General features: G+C 37.6%; 4 protein-coding genes and 1 long non-coding RNA gene across 10 annotated transcripts in view; 3 read left to right on the top strand and 2 right to left on the bottom strand.

The window, feature by feature from the left end:
* LOC109856604 (GATA-binding factor A-like) overlaps positions 1-2821 on the top strand; it is a 58159-nt gene extending 55338 nt beyond the window's left edge. For both annotated transcript variants that reach the window (XM_020432061.1, XM_020432060.1), the window contains exon 6: positions 468-2821. In XM_020432061.1, coding sequence (XP_020287650.1) covers positions 468-796 — 329 coding nt within the window. In that variant the 3' untranslated portion in view covers positions 797-2821. The remainder of the gene's footprint in view (positions 1-467) is intronic.
* Positions 2822-3904: 1083 nt separating this feature from the next.
* Positions 3905-7618, top strand: LOC109856608 (nuclear receptor subfamily 2 group E member 1-like). Its single transcript, XM_020432069.1, has 6 exons — positions 3905-3908; positions 4077-4241; positions 4346-4441; positions 6273-6533; positions 6619-6927; positions 7082-7618. The coding sequence occupies exons 1-6, from the start codon at positions 3905-3907 to the stop codon at positions 7315-7317; spliced, it is 1071 nt and encodes a 356-aa protein (XP_020287658.1). The 3' UTR covers positions 7318-7618.
* A 5808-nt stretch (positions 7619-13426) lies between these two features.
* Positions 13427-15801, top strand: LOC109856595. The gene is made up of 6 exons (XR_002250399.1): positions 13427-13530; positions 13623-13830; positions 13967-14172; positions 14339-14362; positions 14438-14613; positions 14702-15801. It is a non-coding gene; the product is annotated as an uncharacterized LOC109856595 (long non-coding RNA).
* Positions 15802-16310: 509 nt separating this feature from the next.
* LOC109856591 (rho GTPase-activating protein 18-like) lies at positions 16311-20710 on the bottom strand. Of its 5 annotated transcripts, none has more exons than XM_020432037.1 (10): positions 20514-20710; positions 18938-19226; positions 18599-18840; positions 18373-18503; positions 18100-18287; positions 17847-18003; positions 17434-17777; positions 17190-17356; positions 16918-17095; positions 16311-16837 (listed from the first exon to the last, which is right to left on the bottom strand). In XM_020432037.1, the coding sequence occupies exons 2-10, from the start codon at positions 19077-19079 to the stop codon at positions 16458-16460; spliced, it is 1929 nt and encodes a 642-aa protein (XP_020287626.1). In that variant the 5' UTR covers positions 19080-19226; positions 20514-20710; the 3' UTR covers positions 16311-16457. The 5 variants fall into 5 exon arrangements, with proteins under 5 accessions (XP_020287626.1, XP_020287629.1, XP_020287625.1 ...); XM_020432040.1 differs by having other exon boundaries at positions 20598-20710; XM_020432036.1 differs by lacking the exon at positions 20514-20710 and adding an exon at positions 19823-20507.
* Positions 20711-22437: 1727 nt separating this feature from the next.
* Positions 22438-24317, bottom strand: LOC109856593 (immunoglobulin-binding protein 1b). The gene is made up of 4 exons (XM_020432042.1): positions 23990-24317; positions 23429-23776; positions 22910-23316; positions 22438-22818 (listed from the first exon to the last, which is right to left on the bottom strand). The coding sequence occupies exons 1-4, from the start codon at positions 24140-24142 to the stop codon at positions 22611-22613; spliced, it is 1116 nt and encodes a 371-aa protein (XP_020287631.1). The 5' UTR covers positions 24143-24317; the 3' UTR covers positions 22438-22610.
* Between the last annotated feature and the right edge of the window lie 122 nt (positions 24318-24439).

The following is a 24439-nucleotide window of genomic DNA, read 5'->3' as shown; positions in this document are numbered from 1 at the left end:
TACTAAAATAGGCGCCAAGAAGAGTTCCTTATTTTAAGAAGAAAATTCTCTAAATAGTAATATTGATAAGAATATATACTGATTAGAATATAAAAAGCCTCTATAGAAAAACATATATATTTCACTATCGAAAAAGACTATATTCTTAAATTAAGAATATATTCTTAAATAAAGATATTAAATAAAGAATATATTCTTATTTTCAGAAGAATATCATCTACAATCTTTAAGAAGATTTTTTAAGTATAAAAATCTTCTACTTACAAGAATATAATTTTTTCGGTGTATGTACGCGTCATTACTCAATTTTTTTAACACACAAGTAAATTAAACACATACGAGCAAATAGTTTGTACGATATAATTCATCTCATCTGATGTTTTTTTGTTTTTTGTTTAAGCACCGTCTTATTTGTTCGATTTCTCTTTGTTATTTGCCACACGTCGTGATATTGTTTCCGCACACAGACTTGAAGAGCAATCAACAACAGCAGCAGCAGCAGCAGCAGCAGCAGCATCAGATCGAGGTGTCGAAGTCGTCGACCTCGTCCACCGACAGACCCGTTTATCTCGGGCACACTCCTCTCCTGGCAACCGGAAGTGTGCCCACCGTGAAAACGGAACCGCGAAGCTGCGACGGCATCGTCGGCCAGTCCTACTCGTCCTATTATCAGCATCCTCATCAGCTCGCCGCCGCCAGTGAGCATCAGCAACAGGGTTACTACGGCGCCCAGGAGGCGTCCTATCATCATCAGCATCACGTCACCACGGCGGCGAAATTACTCGCGTCCTCGTAATCGGGCTCACTCGAAATCGCCATTACTCGCGTCTCGAATCCGGACGCGCCGTCGGAGAGAAGACTTGTCTCTCTCTCTCGCTCTCTCGTAGATCTCGTCGGCGTGTGAGACTTGTGTGTTCAACGACGTTCGTGAAGAAAAATCTCACTGAAGATCTTCACATATTTTCGAACGAGTCGCAATCACATCACATTCTGGAAGAAGAGCGAGGAGAACAACGAAGAAGAAAATCTTCTCCAGGGTGAGACTAGTCAGATCAGCGCAAATAATTATTTCAAAATTTCCGCGGACTAACTTTAGCGATTTAGGAGTTGGAAATACGCGTGTTTTTTTTGTTTTTTTTTTGCGAAGATCCAAGATAGAGTTAATTATTTCCGAAGAAAATAATTAATATCCGAGATGTGATCGCATTTGCAAGAAAAAAAAAAAAACAAAACTAACTCTTGAATATTTTTTTAAACGAACTTGGCAAGAGATGGAATCTCTCATCGACGTGTCTCGAAAGATTTCAAGTTTTTGACCGTTTTTTGTTAAGATACATGTTCGTAATCGTATCTCAATTCGTAGGAGAGAGAGTTGGATCTCTAGTCAATGACAGGGATTGTAAAAAAAAAAAAAAAATTTATGAAGAAGAACGACGCGCCAACGTGTTGGTTGATGGTTCGTTCGGCGATGATCGAAATCGCGAAATAAGAAACGGGAGAAGGGAAAAGTTACATATTATACATAAACTCTCTATTCGCACGAGACGCGATATATATTTGCATATACTTTTATATACAATAAAAAAAAAAAAAACCACGCGCCTTTTTTCGCGTCTCTCTATTCGAATATCCGTGTAAATAGCCGAATTAAACACGTGTATTAAAAAAAGATTTAATTTACTGCGATATATATTATATAGTGCGAGAGTATGCGCTTCTTGGTTTGAGAGAGAGGAAACGCGCGCGAAGATGAGAGAAAGAGGAAAATCCGGCGAGACTCGTGCGTGCAATTAATAGAAATGCGCGAGTTTTGCAATTTTAAGAAATGACGCGTCGCGAATGCGAAAAGAAGCGACGCCGTTGTTTACTTACAGAAAATTGAAATTTTCCTCACCCACCAAACGCCGATTATTCAGCGCACTGTACGTTTTTTTTGTTTTTTGTTTTTTTATTACACACAGCGAACGCTGCACGCACGCAGAATAAAATTGTAAATAATCCCCGTGGCAACATTAGAAATAGATCTCATTTGTTTTCGCGGCGACTTTATTGTTTTCGTCGAGATGTTCCAAAAGAAATGTCGGGTTTTCGGATAGCGTCAATTGTTTTTCCAATACTTGATTCGCGTTTTATTGACAGAAAGAACTTGGTTCGCGCGAAAAAAAAAATTTACGCTCGCTAAATCTTCGATCGAAACAAATTCGACATTTATTGCGGACCAACTCAATATTTAAAAAAAATATTTATAAAACATGTACGTGTATATTGCGATATTGCTGGACAAAAAAGACAATGGTGTGCTAAATCCGAAAAATGTGTGTATGTACTTGAATCACTTTTGAACCATTTTTGTCAAATGGCCGAAAATTTTGTTACTGTGTACGTAAATAAAATCGTAAAGAGCGCAATAGAGACGCGCAGAGTTTTTTTAAGTCGCTAAAGTAAAGCCGAGGGGGGCGCGATAGTATTATCAGATCGTAACAGTATAACATACACACACACACACACACCAACACGTGCGCGCGCACGAATATGACTGGACTTCACTTCGGAAGGAAGTGTCTCTAAAGAGCCATTCTTATAATTTATTGATTCAAGGCTTGAAGAGCCGTCACGATTCTTTTCCCCGACGACCGTACGTTTAGTTAATCTTTGTGTATAGTTCCTGTAATAACTACTTTTTATTTGTATAAACTACTTTTATCTGTCTCGATTTTTTATTTGTATAAAAACTACTTTTATTTGTGTCATATATAATGCGCAATAAATAATTTTACCCTCACTTAAGTGAAAACAAATTGTATTTTTTGTTTGTTGAAGAGAAAAATGAATGTGTTTTTTGAAAATGATTTGGGCAAAACTCTAATAATAAATAGAATATTAATCAATTGTATATTAACATATAAAAACACAAACAGTCATATATATATATATACATAATACCCATGCGCTCTTATAGTTTTATGGCAACCATAAAATATATGGGATAATTAAAAATTAGATACTATTTTCTCTTTAACTCCTCGAACTCAAATAAATTATTAAAGTGACCTACGTGTCTCATTGATGTACATAAACGATTATATATATATATATATTTTTTTTTTTTTCCAAAATTTGGAAATCAACTTCGGACTACTTCGCGCGATAACGACGTGTGTGTGTACACGTAAACACACTTTATCGAAGAGAGTCGATGTGTTTCTGCCATCACACACCGAGTTTCAAACTGTGACGTTGTTTTGTTGTCGATCCAAACGGGACATGTACATCAAAGCATAATAAGAAATCGGGCTCTTTATTTAGTGTAATTTTTTGTTTTTATATTACCCGCACACTTTAAACAAACTATTGTAAACCAAACGTGAGAGATCTCTTTTTAAATAAAAAAAAAAAAAAAAAAAAAAAGAAATTGTAACGTGCTTTTCTTCTTTACCTCCGAGTGAAATTTTCGCCGAACAAATTGTCGCCTGGCCTGTACTTTTGTTACGCCGAGGGAATCGAACAATGCCGTCCAAGGCATCGTCTATCGAGAAATAATTTCACGATCGAACAATGGTCGCGCTGCTCTCGACCAGTCTACCTCAAATATTATCCTTCCGCGTTCTGACATTCGAAGTGACATGTCGTACAACTAACCCGCGCGCGGTTCTCGTTTCCACCACCATCGAGAGAGTTACAAACCTCCCTCAACAAAACAGCGGTGGTGTTTCGCGTCGCGACAGAGTTTGTCCTCGCTCGCGAGCCCGATCGGACACCTTGAATCACGTCGCGCAATTCCGTTATTTTCTTGGTTTTATTTTATTTTTTTTTTTTTTTTATATATATATAGAGACGCAATCAAACCTGCAATCTCTCAATTCGATCGTGCGTTCACGTTTCCGTGCGGTGAAATATTTAAAAGATGGGTAATTATGTACATATCTCATATAAATTTTTTTTCAAGTTTACACCTCACCTGATTGCTCACGCACGCGTAACACGTAACAACACAAGTAACTGTGTCTCCCAAGAGTACAGTTAATTGTTAATGATTTTAATCTTTGATTTTGGTGACTGTCTTGAAACTCTCTTAGTTGATAAGCAACGTATCGTGACAGGGAGAACTCTGCCCACACCGGTGTCCTGCAAAGTATGCGGCGATCGATCTTACGGAAAACATTACGGTGTTTATTGTTGCGACGGCTGCTCGTGTTTCTTCAAGAGATCCGTGCGTCGAGGCGCTCTCTTCACCTGCACAAGTTTGTAGAGATTTACGATTATACGATAGTAATACAAACCCTAGTTGTGTGTGTGCATATGACAACGAGAATAACACTTAATCGGGTTTATGATATATCCGCAGATAGCGACGGATCTTGCACCGTTGACAAAGTCAGAAGAAACTGGTGCGCGCATTGCCGCCTAAAAAAATGTTTCTCCGTTGGCATGAATACGGCAGGTAAGCTATTTAGAGACTTTGAACATTGGGAAGAACGTGTTAAAAACGTGTTAAAAAAATATTTGTACTAAAAACATTTTTGTTACTTTTCCTACGAGTCCGATAAAAATATTATCATTATTTTCAATCGAGTAAAGATATTAAATTAAATTACGTGTGTAAAAAGTTATTAAGTGGAAAATTAAATTATATATACAAAATCACACAATACGCGCGATATATTCTTATACGAAATCACTGCCGACAAGTAGGCGCGTGACAAGGTCGAAGCATAGGTGCTAAACGAACGCAACGAGATGCAAACAACGGCGTGTGTGTTAGACACACGTGTTTCTTCACCCTTAACGTTAACTCGGGGGAGTTAATTGACAGTGTGAACCTGCGCCAAGAACAGTCGGACATGTCGAGATTTAATGTTTATTTTATGTTCTCGCACCGCTGTAAAAAGAACACAATTTGATTATTACGTTAGCGTTACGTACGAAAAAATTGTATTCTTGTTTTGAGGATATCCCACTTACTTTAAATATATTTTATACTAAAATAGGCGCCAAGAAGAGTTTCTTATTTTAAGAGGAAAATCCTCTAAATAGTAATATTGATAAGAATATATACTGATTAGAATATAAAAAGCCTCTATAGAAAAACATATATATATCTCACTATCGCGGAAAAGACTATATTCTTAAATTAAGAATATATTCTTAAATAAAGAATATATTCTTAAATAAAGAATATATTCTTAATTTCAGAAGAATATCATCTAAAATCTTTAAGAAGAATTTTTAAGTATAAAATCTTCTACTTACAAGAATATACTTTTTCGGTGTAACAATTCGCGAAGGACAACTTTAGTGAGAATTACAAAAAAGCTTTACATATTTTTTTTTTTTTTTTAATGATATAGAAATCACATGTTTTATAAATTAATCGAATTTAATAATATAGATATGAAATTATTGAAAATGTATATATCTTACGTAATATTCATACACCGAAAAAATTATATTCTCGTAAGTAGAAGATTTTATACTTAAAAAATCTTCTTAGAGATTCTAGATGATATTCTTCTGAAATTAAGAATATATTCTTAATTTAAGAATATAGTCTTTTTCGATAGTGAGATATATATGTTTTTCTATAGAGGCTTTTTATATTCTAATCAGTATATATTCTTATCAATATTACTATTTAGAGGATTTTNCTCTTAAAATAAGAAACTCTTCTTGGCGCCTATTTTAGTATAAAATATACTTAAAGTAAGTGGGATATCTCCTCAAAACAAGAATACAATTTTTTCGGTGTATTTAAAATAGACGCGCGAGCGAGATGGATCACTAAATCAGTCGCGAGACGCGCAATACAAATTTATTTTTCATAGATACGGTCTTGTGTAATTTTTGTGATGACGGCCGTTGTCAGTTGAACGTGTCAGTTGAAACGACGTTTCGAGCGTCAACTCTCTGGTGATCAGGGCTTGAGTACACAAAGCTTACCCTCTGATCGGAAAGTTAAAGCTGCCCCTAGAATTTGTTTGCCCACGTCTATTGTCTTCGTATTGATTATGACAAAAAAAAAAAAAGAAAACCGCGAATGTAAGACAATATACAGTTACGTGACGAGATATGAAAATATAAAAAACGAAATGTAAATAAAAAAATGAATTGTCAGTTGTGCGAGAATACGCTGCAAAGAAGAATTACGTACGAAATTATATAAAAACAGATGCAAAATAACAAGAAAATATAAAATAATATATCAAATAATTTTCTGTTATGTTTTCAATTTTTCTTTCCTCATACGAGACATTTGTTTTGTTGAATTTTCGCAGCGGTGCAGGAAGAACGAGGACCGCGCATTCGACGTAACGCGCCCCCAAATCCGATTAGTTCCGGCATCGCGTGGAAGTCCAGAATCAATTCGTCGACATTTTGCGCACGTTTTAACAGCTCCGAGATATATTTTCCCTTTAAGAATCACGCGCTAAACAATATCCTAATGATGAAGACACTGCACCAATCGGAAACAAGGGAAAACATCTTTTTCCCCATTATGACGCATCACATACAGACGCCAAGAATCATTTCGTCCGGTAATTATCTCTTTTTTAACTCATTATTTAATCTCATCATTAACTCTCGCAGAAGACGAGATTGTAAGATTTTTTTGTTTTGAAGGCGCGGCTGTGCAGTACGAAATATCCGCGCAAATATTTCTGGCCGCCGTTCGGAGCGCGCGTCGTCATCGTGATTTCTCGTTGCTGAACGTGGACGAGCAAAATACAATTCTGCATCGCGGATGGTCGGCGCTTTTTGTTTTTCACGCGGCGACCTGGCCGATCGACTTGATGAGTTTGCGAAAGGACGGTGTGGCGACGAGTAACGACGTATCGGTTTGTCTGACAACGGCACGCACCGCGATCGCGAAGCTGCAACTGGACGATGTCGAGTTGAGCAGTTTGGCCACGTTCGTGCTGTGTCGACCTGGTAAATAAAAAATTAAATAAAAAAAAAAAAAAAAATCGGATCTACGTAAAAAGAAATCAAACATAATTGCGACAATCACGAGCGTTGAATTTATTCGCGAGAAAAACAAAAACGCAACACACACGCGTTATGTTACATTGCTGTAAAATTGCAGAAATCGCCAATACTACGGAAAGTTTTCACGCGATGTCTCAAGCGCGACACAACGCCATTGCGGTTCTAATACAACATCTTCAACAACGAGACGATCATCGCGACGACAAACTGGCCAAGATTCTGTTCGTTCTACCTGTTCTCACCGCGTGCTGTCCTCGAGAATTAGCCGGGGAATTGTTCGCGCCGATTATCGGCGACGCGAATCTGGAAAGAGTCATAGCGTCCGTGCAATAAATCTTTTGACGAAAGAAACCTTTCAACCGCACGAGAAAGTTTATGTTATGTTTTGTTATTTTATTTTACATATTTTACGCACTGCAAAGAGAACTTGTTTCATATGTATCACTTATTACACATGCATATATCAAAATAAATCGAGAAAACACTTTGGCAATCTGCTTAGCGCAGACGCGCACCACAGACATAATTTAATATGTGCACCACAGAAATAAATTTCAAGAAAATGTGAACAAAAATTTGCTGAGACACTCGAGAAAAAATGTTAAACGTGTAATCACATATGTGGGATTATACATGAGATTATATGTGAGTCCAGGTGTGGTTTTACGAGTAATATGATCATGTAAAAGAGATTTTATACATGTCGGATGTGATTTCATGTGATCATGTTCAAAAATCAAATCCGAAATTTGGCGCGATCTAATTTTAATCATATATTTCTATATAAATATATAGAAAATTGTGTATAAAATTATATAAAATCAAATCCGAAATTTGGCACGATCTGATATATATATATATGAGTCATATATCACTACATATATCAGTACATATATATATATATATCACTTATATATATATGTAATCTTATATGATATCATATATATGTTTCTATTTTTTCTCGAGCAGTTTTCATATTTTATGTGTGTGTGTGTGCGTGTGATGAATTTGTTATACATCATTGCAATACATAAAAACTAATATTAAGAAGCACAACTTAATTTTAAATTGCTATATATGTGTGTGATTTTAATTGTGACACTAGCATAAATTTTTTACTTGAGCCATCAAAAGTTCTCTCTTTCGTGCGATTTGTTTATTTGTTTTGTTTTAACTATTTACATTATATACGATAGTAAAACGACACATGTTGTTTAATAAATGTAAGTATCAAGTAATAATAAATAAATGCTTATACACATGAACAAAAAAAATTATAGAAGTACTTTCTTGCGTAACGACAGTTGCATTCATCCGATGCAAATTACCGTACCAGACGCGCCGAACAGGTAAGAAGAACGAACTTACATTTTTGTTTTCGATTCTCTCAAGAGAGATCTCAAACGATATCTTAAAATAATATTTTACGTTAAAGCAACATTTTATTTGTATCCCTGTGTGCGCAGAAGCTGAATGGAAAGCGGCAATACGCGAAAAACATTGCACGTATACTTCGTCGAAGTTAAAACTAAACGCAAAATCGCGTTTCGCGCGACTTGAACAGATAACTGTGTTCGAAATTACACCGTTTTTTTTTTTTTTTTTTTTTTTTTGAATAAACACGCACTTGTCTCACGAAGGTAAAACTGAGCCCCAACCGACGGTCGAATATTACGACTTGAACGGGACGCGATATCTTTTCTTCTCAGAGAGAACGACCCGGGACGAGGCGCGAGTGTTGTGCAACTATTGCAACGCGAAGCTCGCCATCTTGGACACCACGGAGAAAGCCGCGAATATTGCCGAGAAGATAGCGGATTCCAACATAGGTAATAATTCAGTGGATTGTTCCCGTTAAAAAAAAAAAACAAATTCTCACTCGTTCGTTTAATACGTGAATACATTTTTAATTTTTCTCCGCCGCGCGTTTCTTATCTCGATAAATTTTACATCGAGATTAGAAATGGATGAAGATTCGATTGACTGGGGGGATTCGACGTTTGGGAAACACCTGGTTGTGGACGCACGATCGCGCCGATCGGCAAAAACCAAACACCGAGATACCTCCGGAGCCGGATATCGAAAACCATCCCCCGTGGAGACCAGAAGAGCAACGCGACCGATGAAGAGAACTGTGTCTGGCGATAGATCGCCATTCGCATTCCCGCCCCAACTTCGTCGATCTCGACTGCCGTTCGCAGCGGCCGTTTATCTGCGAAAAGAGTAACGAGACGTTCTCCTCGAGAGACGATCTATTATTGTTTTCGAGAAACATATAATTTTCCGTACAATAGAATATAACGAAACATAATAAGTGATACACAAAATATTTTTTTTAACTTGGAAGAATTTTCAAATATTTCATTGTGAAAGTCAATTTCTGTCGACAGGGATCGAGGACGGGTTCGCGAAGCCGATACCGTCGAAATTGGTGCAAACGAAGCGACACACTTTTTTCCACGCGAGAGATTCACCTGGGAAGAAGTGCCGCGGTGTACTGTTGTCGTTTATCGGGTGCCAGATTAGCGATACTGAGAGACACACAACATCATCGAGATTCTCGCCTACGGTATGACGAAGGCGCGTCCCCGGGTAAAAAGAAACTGCGCGATTAATGATATTATTTTATCGAAGCTATATAAACCTCACGATGTTTATAGAGCCTATAAGAGCGTCATCGCATTACTCCGTAGATTGGTACGCACTTACTCACGAATGCGAGGATAAACGTTTTAGCTGTTGCTCGTAAACAATAATAATAACCACAAATCAGATTGAAATAAAGATAATAACAATAAACGTTTGTTGATTTCGCGGGACACTCGTAAACGAAACGTAAACCACGCGCTTTTCGATAATGAAAAAATTACACAAATCACGGAAAATTGCGCAATGTTAAGACACAAAGTGGTCGCGGACGAGATATAGTCAAAATTTTATTCGCACATACTACAAGCAAGTCTTTAAAAAATCTTCGTAAAAGAGACTTTTATATCTGAGTTTAGAGAAAATTTATTTTAATTGTTTTTTTTTTAGAAACCTAGCACAACACAGGCGCGCACGCTGTTGTTGGTTTTATTTAACGTGTTGTCAGCGAACACAACCTGTCACCGCGATGACAGATAGTATATACGTCTTATAAACCATATATAATACACATATGAGAAATGTCAGAAACAACGCATGAAAATCAAACTCAAAAAATAGTGAGAGAGAGAAGTGGAAAAACAACACGTGACTAAAGATATATTCTCTTTTTGTAAAAAAGAGAATATTATATATATTATATGTAATATTCTATATCTATATATAATACACATACATACGCATATATGTATGTATATATATATACCGTAATCACGTAACCGAAGTCGGTAACACCGCCGCGGTCGCGCGGCCGAGGTCAGTGACTCCACCGCAGTCACGCGACCGAAGTCATTGACCCCGCCGCGGTCGCGCGGCCGAGGTCATTGACCCTGCCGCGGTCACGCGACCGAGGTCAGTGACCTTACACGGTAGTATGTATATAATATATATAATATAAAGTATAACGTTATAAATATATAATAAATTATATGTATAATATATATTATTTAATATATTATTTATATCATATATATTATTTAATGTTATGTATTTAGTCATTCTTGAGATATTGCTCTATGAAAATTTCCTCACTTCTCAATCGTATAAATTTTGCTTTTAAGAGGCATTACCGTCTCGATATGTACGATATAAATCGAAAAACACATCCTAGAAACGTCTAATCAGCGTCGAGATAAAAGTTGCAACAATCATAACATCGAAAGAATCGATTGTGATTATTTATACACGCTGTTTCTGATAGGATTTTAATATATTTTTATTTCTCATTAATTTTCTCTAACTGCAATGTGTTAAACTTTTTTTTATCCAAGACTTCGAGGCCGTCTGGATCGGGGCGCGCTACACTTACGGTCAATGGGCGTGGATGTCCACGGGGGTATAAGCTTGGAATCCATCAAGGGCGACAACGGGTATCCACCGTGGATAGCCGGCAGATCCGAGAGGAACGACAAGTGTTTGCTCTTCGATCGGCACATGAAGAACACTCCGAGTTTTGTCGAGACGACGTGCGACGCGACTTCGTGTGCGAAGAATGTGCGTTTACTATTATTGCGCGTATTATTGTTTTTAATCATGATTATTCTTAAAGAATGTCAAGTATCTTCCCCCCCCCCCCCAGTTAAACGTGATCAACGCAATTCTAACGCTGACTTTGTAAACTCGCGCAAAGATTTACGTTCAGCGTCTTTCGCAAACTATGTCTATTTCCATTAAAGATACCGTTCGCGCAAAGATATATAATTCTCGTTTATGATTCCGCTGTAGATCCAGAAGACGAGACTGGCAACTGGCTGAACGAGCCGATAAAGTTCGCGTATAATAATAATATCTACATTATTTATCCGCTGGAAAAAAGCTGGCGGGAGAGCAACGACGTTCTGCAACGAGCGGGGTAGCGTGCTCTGCTTACGCGAACGACATAAACGTTACCAATCTGATCGTCGAAGCAATGGGCGATCATCCCAAAGGTATACCGTTCGGATATGGACCGTTTATTTTGAAAGTGGTGTAAGTCCATTTTCTTTTGTTTCGAGAAACTAGTTATACATAAAAAATTTACATTAAATTAAGCATGAATTACGTGATATCTCATTTTTTTTCAAAAATGGACTTACACCACTTTCAAAATAAACGGTCCATATATTGATAGAAAATACAAAAAAAAATTATCGTTATCGTATATTTCTTCTCGGAAATTTTCGCGTTCCACGGGAATAAAAGTCCGAGTAAACCGCGTTATTGATTTTTCTAAACGCACAAAGTGGAGAATTAAATTATTTCAAAAATTAATAATTATTCAGAACTATACTTATTGACACATTCTGTCTCGGTGCGTGCACGTACCTCGTTTTCTTGTAATCATGTCGCAGACATAACTCACCTCTGGATCGGAGGATCCATTTGGCCAAATCGAACGAGTGGACGCACAGCGGCCGCGGGATTGCTCGGCAAATGGACCCGTTTGGATTTCCGCCGTGGGCAAACTTGAGCGAGCATCTCTCGATTATTACACCGGTCGCGCGTCGACCTGTCTAAATTTGGATCGCAGCGATCACGTGAAACCGCATCTGTACGGCCTCGACAGCAAGCAAGCAAGTTCGTTTGCAAAATAAGTGAGAATGCGCGCGATTAATAATTTTGAACAAAGAGATTTGTATACATTTTTTTTTTGTTTTTTTTTTTTAAAGGGAAAGAAAGAAACAAAGCGTAAAAAAGAATTAAAAAAAAAAACATCTTTGCTTTAGCGTGTGACGTAACGCCACCTGTAAGGAACGGCAGCTGGACGTGCGCGGACACGCGAGACGCTGCGAATTACACCGCGACGAAGGATTTGTGATAATGGGCGTGAGAAATATATCCTGCGCGCATCGGGACGGTTGGAGCATCGTCTGAGAACTGGCTTGGAGGTTCCGCTTTGTCTCGGTAATCTTGGTGGAAAAATAAAAATAAAGATAAAAACTTTCAGCTCATCAACAAAAACATCGCGCTCGACGAAAACATCGCGTTTCGAAATATATTTTGTACATTTGTTTTTCACATATATTTCGTGTATTTCGCGCAACATCGAAAGCATTTCAAGACTCAAACATAATAAATTTTTTAGCATCGAGGGATTACACGAGACGTACACCGAAAAAATTATATTCTCGTAAGTAGAAGATTTTATACTTAAAAAATCTTCTTAAAGATTTTAGATGATATTCTTCTGAAATTAAGAATATATTCTCTTTATTTAAGAATATATTCTTAATTTAAGAATATAGTCTTTTTCGATAGTGAGATATATATGTTTTTCTATAGAGGCTTTTTATATTCTAATCAGTATATATTCTTATCAATATTACTATTTAGAGGATTTTCCTCTTAAAATAAGGAACTCTTCTTGGCGCCTATTTTAGTATAAAATATACTTAAAGTAAGTGGGATATCCTCAAAACAAGAATACAATTTTTTCGGTGTACGTGTATACATATATATACACCGAAAAAATTATATTCTTGTAAGTAGAAGATTTTATACTTAAAAAATCTTCTTAAAGATTTTAGATGATATTCTTCTGAAATTAAGAATATATTCTTAAATATAAAGAATATATTCTTAATTTAAGAATATAGTCTTTTTCGATAGTGAGATATATATATGTTTTTCTATAGAGGCTTTTTATATTCTAATCATACATATATTCTTATCAATATTACTATTTAGAGGATTTTCCTCTTAAAATAAGGAACTCTTCTTGGCGCCTATTTTAGTATAAAATATACTTAAAGTAAGTGGGATATCCTCAAAACAAGAATACAATTTTTTCGGTGTATGGTGAGATCGGTGGATCACGACCTGCGAACCAGCGCGGGTTATTACTTCATTCTGGATCACACCGCCGAGAAGATACAATCGTTATCGTTTGCGCTTTACGAAGAACATTCTGAATATTTTTCCGTAAGCACGTAAAAATGCGTTTTTTGTATTTCAAGAAACTCTTATCGCAGTTAAATTTTTTATCTCGCGTTAAAAATCACAATCGTTTTCAGGATAAATCACAATTTCAAAATGGGAATGCACCGCGCGACGATTTCGCCGATTCAATTGCCGTTCAATCAAAACCGACACGTGCGCCACATTAAACGCGATCAATTCTCTCGCGAGGAAATCGAACAGCGCGATGGACGGCCAAATAAATTCCTCCACTATCTCGCGCGAACACCTGTCGATGCGCGAGGGGAAAAAAAATTGTAATATGTAAGTACGACGGAGATAAGAGACAAAACTTGAAAATTGTAAACACGTATAGCTTGTTTTTCTTCTCTTTCGTAAAAATTAATCATCACACGCAATTTAACTTGTAATAATACGCGCGTTTTGTTTTTATATACAGTTGGCAGTCGCTATTATCGAAGGAAAACGCATATCTCGCTATTTAGAAATTCTCGCTTATATGGAGAGCGTCGGCAATCAAATAGTTGCGATTGGAAAATAACTGGGAAATTTTATTGGCACTGGCTTCCATCGGTTTCGACCGTCGCAAGAATCTTTACCTACTCGATACGATGGAATTCGACACCGTTATCAACGAATTGCGCAGTACGATACGATACAAATTTCTTCAGTCTCTTGAAGTATATAATAAACAGAACAAAGTATATAATAAAAAAAATTATAACCTCCTCTTCTCTGTAAAAAATAATTTTAATATTAATATTAATTCAACAAAAATAATTGAAGGAATAATTTTTGTTTTTTTTTTCAGATTTCAAAAAAGAAACTTTACACTGTAAGAAATTATTAATCGATTATTGATAAGAACGTTTCAAAATATGACAAACATCAATGTGTTTTGCAATTGTAGGTTCAAAGAAAACAAATATTCTCGACTGGTAGATTTGACTGAGTCTACGGATCAGAATCTGGAAAATAAGTCACTTAACACTACAGATGAAACTGTTGATGATCATCGGAATGATAAAAATTCGTCGTCTTCAAGGAAAGATCACAATTTAAAATCATCAGATGATGATAGTAAATGTAAATATTCTTTTGTGTTAAAAAAAATTAATAATTAAGAGAATTGTAGATATAAAATAAATTTCTTATATTTCAAATTTTATTTCAGATGCGCTCGATACGGATGCAGAAGTTCCTGAAACTACTTGAAATGTAGAATTCTTCTTTTTTCTTATCTCACGAAGTAAAAAGTTCCACTAACAATACATAAGCACAAATTTGTTTTTCTTTGGCACTTTATTGATGTAAATATAACAACTTATATGAAATGGTATGTACAGAATCTTATAATAATATGGCGTATCAAGTGATAAATATAAACAACCATCCTCCTGTGAAAAAGAACAATATATGTCACATATGAATATCTAGAAATTTTATTAGAAGTATCATTTCCTATTAAATAGATTTTTTATTATTGTACGAGAAATATAGGCACTTTATGGACGTTGAACAAGTATGAGATCAATTAGAGAATTACACCATATAAATTTTGTATCTTTTATGTAAAAACATATAAAATTCAAGAAGAGATACTAGAGCGAGTAATTTTTTTCATATAAATTGAGACATTATCTGCAATTGAGTCTGTGTTCAAGTTTTGTACAAATTAACTAAGACGTCCCTGTTGAACAATAAAAAGAAATACGTGAGAAATTTTAACACAATTAACACACAATAATAATTATAATTATTCTAATGAGGTTCCGTAGGCTGCTAACAATATATTATAGCAATTAAATGATAGTAATATTAATGAATAATTATTAATATTATAATAAATTAAAACAGTTAATATTAACTATAATAATGTATACAATATTTTCGGATACTATACTTCCTGGTGTATTATCATACGCGGATTCCAAACCGACACTCTCATCCAAGAAATATTGTATATGAAATGCCACTTGGTGTGTAGAATTTTACAAACTTAAATTACACATAATAACGATGATGTTAACTGTCCTCTACATTCTGTTTCTAGATATGCTAAATCTATTATCAAAAATCAATCACACAAATAAATATTATTGATAAAAAAAAGATATTTTTAGTTCTATCTTAAAAATATAAATATTTCTGATTGTTTATATGTAAACAAATTTTTTATTTCTAGAGCAAGAGCGTAATATGCAAAAGTATTAATATTTGTCGCGATATATATATATATATATATATATATAAAAATCTGAATAGAAATACAAATTTTCCAAGATTTATTGTGTAAAGAATATTTGTTTTTTTTTTTGTTAACTATATTAAATTCTTTTTAGACTATATAAAAAAAAAAAAGAGATAATATATGCGATAAAAAAGTTATCTTACTTACTTATTGCGTGCACTTCGAGACAAATATGGAAATATCAAAACTCTTCATACGCGTGCATATATGTATAAACAATATATGTATGTATAAAAAGTAATATATAAATGTACGACATATGAGAGATATTGTGATTATATATCAACACACAAACTGAGGTAAAATATAGCGTTCAAATCTGATTTCACAAGGAGTATTAGAAGAAAATTAATTTAATCATATTATATAATCATATTGTATATTCATATTATAATTTAATTAGAGTACTATATAAATTTAAATTATAAAAACAAAAAAATGATGCAGATCTTGCGCCGTACAGACAGAGACACTACTCTTGATCAGAATATTGCACTGTTTAATGCATTGATGATTTTTTTTTCTTTCTTTCTTTTTTTTTTTTTTTTTTTAATCACCTAAGGAAGTTTCCTTGTAAACTTCGATGTGTTGTTAACACGTAACATAATTTATGCATTAACACAAACAATCGAAGTTTGTAAAAGTATGCGATAATAATCTACCTTTTATCTAATCACGATCAGTAATATTTCTTCTTATACTTGCGATATCTCTCGACTCCTCCCGATTGCCTTCGTAATTGATTTATGAGCTTTGTTGGCACATACCACAGCTTATCGACATTATTAAGCAGAGTTTCCGTTACCTGACAACATATGGCGGCCATATTGACTTGGGCGGTCAGATCGGAACGGTCCCGGGGATAAACGTAGCGTGGCGGAAAAAGCGACGGTGCCACAATCATCGCCACGTTGTGGATCGACATTTTGTTGAACGACTGATTCTCAATGACCAGTTTCAAGAAATTCAACAGCGCCTCCAAAGTACACCGATGTTCAACGGGCAGCGAGAGCACCAGCAGATTCAGAGAGTACACCATGTTGTTGTAATTCTTCACACCTGCGCGAAAACAAAAAAAATTTCTTTAAAATCTCTGAGAGCGCGCACAGCGCATCGCGTTGCGCGAGCAATTTTCTAACCGTGACTGTGATAGAAAGCGTCGATCAGCTCGACAGTTAGAAGAGGCTGCGGCAAGTCTCGCAACAATCTCTTCAAAACTGCCGATAAATCGTGACACGGAGTGCGCTTGAATAACTTGTCCATCTCGTTTGGTTTGCAATAAAAATCTGTTTCCAGCTCCGTACAGATCATTTCCACCTACATAATTATCATCAATAAATAAATAAATCAATATGCGAGCAAGTATCTCGTACGTATATATATGTGAACAACGATAAAATTTTATATTTACTTTTTGCTTGTGACCTCCGACACGAAGGATACCCTCCTCTTTCACCCCGCGTTTCGTCAGTTCAGCGAGAATCTTTTGGAACACTAACGGTATATTATTTTCTTCGCTCGTTAACTGGCTATCCCTGAGCAGTAGCGTCGACAGAGAAACACCAAATAAATTTCCCGCTGCAAATATACACAACACACGTTGCAAGATAAATCACAGAGAACGAAAACGAAGAATAAATGATCTCATTACGTACTTTTTCGCCGCCGTTTATTAGGTTTTCGTCTTGTGAGCGGCAAATTGTACGTGTCAAAAATCGACGTCAGCTCAAGCCACAAGAGAGACTGCAACCTCGTAAGATCACGTTGCGATAATAATTCCACACCTTGCCGAGCATAATCGTCATCGGCCGTCAGACCGTCGGAGGACCAGACTTTAGATTCGGCCTCATTGGTTCTGCACATCTCCTCGAAACTGAGATGACCGTGAGACGATGTGCGACTTAGCGGACGAGCTATCAGATTTTCCTCTGCCGGTCTGGTTAGGCCGTATAAACTACTATGACTTCGGGTTACCGTGGCGTGACTTCCCGCAGTCCGACTAAAATAAATTAGAAACATTTTTTTTATGAAAGTAAAAATACATTCGAAAATATTATCTTGAACTTACCGAAGAGACGAGTCCTTCGGAACTGTCAATTTCCTAACGGATTCGGTATCTAAATGCACCGCATTTGCTACATCCTTAAGATCGCTGTTGTGCCTCTGAACGGGCCTGGCGATGTGAACTGTTCCCAGTCTGTGGTAGCTAGTCAGTTGAATTCCTTCTGTAATTCAATATGCAATATTGCAGAGATTTTGAAATAATATTTTTTTTGTACAAAATAGTAAAACCCAAGTAGATGAAAAAACTGCAGCGATACCGGAATCATTTGCGACATCTCCCCTCGACCAGTGACCCGTTCTTCTAAAAATTTCCTGCACAGGTACAGGTGCGGGGGTAGATACTGGTACGGGATTGAGAACCGTTTGTGGACCACTCGGTGTTCTGCGAACGGTTGTTTTTCCCTCATTTCGATGAAATATGGACACGAAACTCGGCACACAAGCACTGAACAGTCAAAGGACGAATTATATTGAAAGAAAATAGAAAAAAAATACATCGTCAACTTCATCAAATCTTGTGACACGCTTACTTTTGATGCGCGTCCTCGATTACAGGTACCGTCGGAGGTGAGGGAGGTGATGCATTTTCTGAAGTGGCACCGGGAATCGAGTCTAATGAATCAGGAGTAGCGCTGCGCGATCTCGTACCCGTGCTAGATACCTGACAAACATATTTGTTCACTTACTTTCGTTGAAAACTTAATCTTATTTATCTCAATATTTATTTTCATCAATCTTTTCACTTTGACAACGTACCTCTACATCTTTGAAAACGTCTCTAATGTCCGGTTTGCGAACACGCTGACGCTGATTGAAACGTTGCTTAACCGTGTGATTAAGCGATCGCACTCGACGTTTCACAGCTTCGGCTTGAGCTCGCGAGAGAGGACGCAAGGCTGCACCCAATTCTTCAGGTTGTACCTCCCTACCTGCTTTCCAAGCTTCTGTTAATTCCGCCAAACCCGCTGCGCGCAACCATTCCGCCTCTTCTTCTCCTTCTGTAGAAAAAAAATGAGATTCTTTTCTTCTTCCACATTGTTTTAACAAATTTTTATAATTCTTTAAAGTACAACAATTTACACATAATTAACAAACCGTCATAATTTCGTGGGCCGCATTCTTCATCTAGGTAATCCTCCAACAGCTTCGTCTCCTCTATCATTTTCTGATATTCCTCCCAGTATTCGAGTAGGTGGTTATCACCTCCTGCGTAGGTAGCACCGTGTCCCTTATCCATGTTTCCGTTGTTTTTTGTTTTCTCTTATATCTTTGGCGTGTATTTAATCAAAGAGAGACCAAGAGTTGTGAGACGGAAGCATTTAATGAGAATCTTGTTACTTCTGGAAGAGTATGTGTGTGTGTGCGTGTGTTTCCGTTTTGATATCTAAAAAGATCGTATTAATCATGTCACAAGCTTTGTTCCACTTATTACCTGATTCATGTCATTTGTAAACCTAATCTGGAATGATTCAGAGATAATCATTCGGAATCATTGCCCAACATAGGCTAAAAACGATATTACATATATAAAATTATCTTCTCGTTATAATACTAGCAGCTGTATAAAAAAAAAAAAATTAATTAAGGCTATTGCTGTAATTACAGAATAACTTTCGCCAAATACAAACAACAGAGATGTAGTTTCTCAAGTTTGCATCTTAAAAATAGTGCGTGTATTAAAAAAAAACACTAAAAGTCTGCAATCTTCGATTTATTTGTAAGAAGTAATTAAAAAGTAATTTAAAAAAATAATTTGAATTAATTTGAATTAATTTGAATTAATTTGACTTAAAAAAAAATAATTTTTTCTTTTTTATACGAAGATTCGAAGAAGAAATTTTTTGAGTAAATCAATCCGCAATAAAACAAAAAAAAATCAGAGTATAAAAATAAACGTGTGTAGATAATGACGTTCGCGCGATAGAGAGAGAGAACGCAAAACACGCGCGCACACACATTATCTTACAAAGAATTTCTCACACTTGCGTCTGAAACAACAATAACGACGTTTCATCACACACATTCCGCGAAACCGAGAAACTTGAGCGAGCGCGAAACCTTGATAAAAAAAAAAAAATCGCGTTTGTCGCGTTTATTTAATTAAATTTTAAACGAACGATCGCAGGTGCGATTTTTAACGCTCTCGGTAAACAGCGAAACGTCTCTAAACATTAAATACAAATAAAAACCGCGACGAGAGTGCAAAGTCGACAGTAATTTATTCACAACACTCCGTCCTTCTTTTTCGAATAAAACGAGACACACACCGTGCGCGACGCTTCGCTCGCGCGCGTGTAAACACGAAGCTATCTCTCTCTCTCTCTCTCTCTCTCACACACACACACACAAATCACGTACAACACATGTTTACCGAAATAACACCTTGACGCGACGAAGATAATGTTATTACGAATGTAACAATGTAATTTTACACGCGATCAACATAACCTCCCAATTCGCCGTTACCGATCCGCAACGGAGAGACGGTTTTTTTTTTTCATGAATGGAACACGGGCGGGATTCCTTAGCGAAGAACTCAGAGCGCGCGACGTGCGTGCACCGCACGCTCGGGAGAGAGTTTGTATCTAAACAGAGGAAGAAGGAGGCGAAAAGACACGGTGGTGAAGGAGAAGGAGGACGCGAATGAATTATTGCAATTTTCACAACGTACCGGAAAGAGAGAGAGAGATAGAAGACGACAACGCGCGTTGCGATACGCTTTTAATCCGCGCGCGGAGAAAACGCACACACACACCTCATACGCGCGAGACTCGCGCGCGTCGAATGCCAAGCGCGACTTTTTCGAGGCTAAGCTCCGCTTCCGAGAAGTCCTAATGTATTCGGCGCGCGACCACGCATCGGGATGGGGCGCGGGGGTGGGACGATGTGTCGTCGTGCGATGTGCGTGCACCTTGCTCGCGAGGAGGAGGAGGAGGAGGATACACCTCGCTCACGCGACGACGCTGCTGCTTGTCCTCATGTTTTTCCGAGCGCGCATGAAAACACGCCGCGCGTGGGAAAAGAGAGAAAAAAGAAAAACAGAGACGTTTCAAACGCGGCAAAACTCGACGCACACAACCTGTTGCGTCGCAACACACACACATATATCCATCGGCGATACATCTATCGCGCGTATGTACATATGTGTGTACATACATTCACGCGTTCGAGTGACACCTGCGACGCGGCAATTTCAGAGTTGCGGACGCCATCTTCCATAACAGAGACGCGGTAAATAAGCAGGAAGGTGATAGCGATTTTCGACGCCCCTGCCCTTCCCCGAGGTCAGTGTGTTTTGCATAATTTTCTTTCTCTCTTCTGTTATTTAACAAAATATTGGACGCATCGACATACGTTTTCGATTACATTCGTATACACTGTTTTGATCTTCAAAAAGAGATCATTGATGTAAAAAGAAAACAAAATACTCGTAACAAAATGTAGCGAAAGTTAATAAATTAACAATTACTAATAAATCGAGATTAATAATAAATTAACTTTCCGACGCGACAATGTTATGCGCCTGGTACACCCGTGCGGAAGTAAATTACATCGCACTTATTTCAATCAGCGGTAAATTTAATCGGTTCCGCTTTTTTGTTTCTTTTTTTTTTTATCTCTCGCAGCTTTGCAAACTCGCGCGCTGTTTATTTTCTGAAGATCAAGCGCACCGTAATTACCGTAACCGGGGTGAAAAAACACTCTGAGAAAAAAAAACGAGATACGCAAAAAACCTTGAGAATGCGACTCTCCTCATCGATCTCTCACGCGACGGGGCAAAAAACAATCGATCGAAACCGTAATAATCACGAGAATGCAAATTGCACACGCGTACGAGGAAGTTCGCACCTCAACCAACTAGAAGTAAACATGCCGATCGCGATATTGGCTTACGGTACTGTCGATGCGCGCGCGCGCGAACATCTCGGATGTTTCTGCGCGCTTACGCGCAGCGCACACATGTGGTGGTGCACGTACGTACACGCAATAGTTTTTCCACATAGAACGCGCTATATCGGGACGATACCATTCACCGATGCTACGGTGCCGCGCGCGTATTACGACGTGAATCATTAATTAACCATCGAGATCGAGAGACGCGCTGATTCTCTCTCGAGGTCGAGAACAGGTTGCGCGCCGAACGATTTCTTTCGCAGAAATCTGAAAACAAAACAAACACACATCGGAGGACGCAAAAGAGAAAACACCGAGAGAGATCTGAGATTTCGTATACGCAATCGGATTTTATTTATTTTCTTTTTAAATTTCTCAACAACACAAATGTGTTAATTAACACACAGCGAATAATAAACTAGACGCACTCGCCTTGTTCCCCGCCTTTCTCTTTAAAAAACACGCAAAAAAATGAAACAATACAAATGTCATTGCTGCGCAACACAGAGGCGCGCAAGCCGCCTGTGATAAAAATCTAAATTGTCGATGACACTCTCGGGTGAGAGACGTTCAACGTTTTTACAAAAGTGTTTGTTCTCGTTCTCTTTGAAAAAAAAAAAAAAACTCGCTTGAAACACAGATTTCGATTTTCTTCAAAATTTCAACATCTCCGCCCACAGAATGCAAATACGTTTCGTTACTATTTTTTTTTTTTTTTTTTTGCGTATAGAAAACATACGATTGCTCGCGACGCGAGAATTTTGCAATTGAATTCGTGAAACGCGGCAAAAAAAACATGCGCAGCTATCGTGCACCGAGTATCGAAAAATTATCACATCGATCCTGATAAAGACACGCAGGATGTCTTCCATATCTAACTTCTATTAGCGCGATTGCCCCATCCGCGACGATGCGTGTCCTTGTACTCGTCCATTGCGCGAGCGCGTTCGAGATACTCGGGATCGTCCGTCTCCTCTTTCTCTTCCTTCGAGATGTCGTCCTTCTCGTCGTTCGCTCGCGTGTTCGCCATGTTCTGCAGACACTGGGAACCCGGTCCGTTGTGCTTTGACGGATCGGGCCAGCTGAAAAGATAAAAAAAAAAAATCGTATTTAATCAGAAGCGAAACAAAAAACTACAATGTTCGTTTTTAGATTAGACACGCTCGCGCTTACTCTCCGTCCTTGATTCTCTGCTCGTAGAACTCCTGGACCGTCAAGACCGGCAAGCTCGGATAACCGGCTCCGAAAACTTTCTTCTGCACCTCGTCGCGCGTGATAATGATGGGTTCCAACTTTGGAGCGGGCGGTCTGTGCTTCTGACTCTTCTGCGATTCGTTAGAGACCAGATTGTGCGTCGGTCCCGTTTTCTTCATATTCTCCAAAATGGTCTTCTCTGTGCTCAACATGTTCAGTTCGTCCACTATTTGAACAGCGTGCAATTTAACAAGAGTGACGAAATATTCTCTCTTGATCTCGTCGTCGATATTCGGATTGTTCAGATTCTTCTGCAGAGTGTTCAAACGTGACTCCAGCTCTTTCTCCTGTTTGTATCTTTCCAATTTTACATTTCTACGAATTACCTGAGCGAGAAAACAAAAACAAAATATTGTGTTCAATCAAAACAAAAATAATTACCTGTTGCGCGCAACAATAACAACCGGTGTTTTGTTTCAACACAGACAACCAACCAACCATATCCGCCAACATCTGGGTCTCGCTCTTCGATCTGTTCTGATTGTCGCCCGTATCTTTCTTCTCGTCCGACGAATCGAGTTCGGGCGGGTTAACGTCGGTCAGACCGTACGCTTTCAATCGCTTCAAGAAGTCCACGAAATAGATTTCTGCCACTTTAACGAGATGCATTCTGTCATCGTTGCCACATATTTTGGTGGTAAGCTTGCCCAGCAGAGCTGGCAGTAGGAAATACTTGATGTTCTCTGTGGCCACTTCGTCGAAAGTCTCATTGTCGCTGAACATATCAACCACGGATACCAATCTCGTTGCGTCTTCAAACATACGCATCACCCGTCTTATGTCAGCCTGTAAAAAAATAAAATCACAAGACATTACAATAATTAATAATGCAACAAATCACGTAGATATATATGTCGTACGAGTAACAAGAGTTGGATTTTTTATTTAAAAAAGACTAATATGTTTCAACAATTTGCGCGGTGCACATGTACGTGTACGTGTACACACATGTTGGCGCGACCTCATTCCAAAAACAAATGTATTTTAAAACGAAAATACCTGTATTTTCGTACTGTTCGTGGGTTCTTGCGTGTTGTTGATGTTGTTGAATAGTTCAAAAGCCTTGTCAAATAATTCTGACAATGATTCCGTAGCGGGATATTTTTCGTCTTTCTCGCCGCTCAATTTCTGTGACAACACTTGGTCTGACATCGTTCCCGATGTGCGATTACACAATTGTCAACGTGGAATACTCTCTCAACTGTTGTTTGTAACAGTTAAATCACCGTATTCGCCGAGACGTTGAGGTTAAATCAGGAAGGTTTTAGTTAAAGGTACTGACGTGTATATGGGCGCGCGATGGTGGAGTAAACGCGAACCAAAGTAAAAATCAAGTCTGATCAGAAGTTAGGTTAGAATGGCGTTAAAATCCATTAACCAACGTTCCTTTAAAAAATGCGTTGCATCGCAAGATCGAGTTAAAACTCGAGAAAACATATCCCGGATGAC

This window comes from Pseudomyrmex gracilis, unplaced genomic scaffold (assembly GCF_002006095.1).
Source record: "Pseudomyrmex gracilis isolate BER0280 unplaced genomic scaffold, ASM200609v1 scaffold_125, whole genome shotgun sequence".
NCBI lineage: Eukaryota > Metazoa > Arthropoda > Insecta > Hymenoptera > Formicidae > Pseudomyrmex > Pseudomyrmex gracilis.
The sequence above is the reverse complement of the archived record's forward strand: the minus strand, read 5'-3'. Positions and strand labels throughout refer to the sequence as shown.

Excerpts from the sequence above, each read along its gene's own strand:
- LOC109856593 (XM_020432042.1), bottom strand. The coding sequence starts at position 24,142 with ATGTCAGACCAAGTGTTGTCACAGAAATTGAGCGGCGAGAAAGACGAA. Across the intron at positions 23,777-23,989 it reads CGAACAGTACGAAAATACAG|GCTGACATAAGACGGGTGAT; the intron begins GTATTTTCGTTT and ends ATTTTTTTACAG. Across the intron at positions 23,317-23,428 it reads CCCAGATGTTGGCGGATATG|GTAATTCGTAGAAATGTAAA; the intron begins GTTGGTTGGTTG and ends TTTCTCGCTCAG.
- LOC109856591 (XM_020432037.1), bottom strand. The coding sequence starts at position 19,079 with ATGGATAAGGGACACGGTGCTACCTACGCAGGAGGTGATAACCACCTA. Across the intron at positions 18,004-18,099 it reads AGATGTCGCAAATGATTCCG|AAGGAATTCAACTGACTAGC; the intron begins GTATCGCTGCAG and ends ATTGAATTACAG. Across the intron at positions 17,096-17,189 it reads TCGGAGGTCACAAGCAAAAA|GTGGAAATGATCTGTACGGA; the intron begins GTAAATATAAAA and ends ATAATTATGTAG.
- LOC109856608 (XM_020432069.1), top strand. Across the intron at positions 4,242-4,345 it reads CGCTCTCTTCACCTGCACAA|ATAGCGACGGATCTTGCACC; the intron begins GTTTGTAGAGAT and ends ATATATCCGCAG. Across the intron at positions 6,534-6,618 it reads GCCAAGAATCATTTCGTCCG|GCGCGGCTGTGCAGTACGAA; the intron begins GTAATTATCTCT and ends TTTGTTTTGAAG.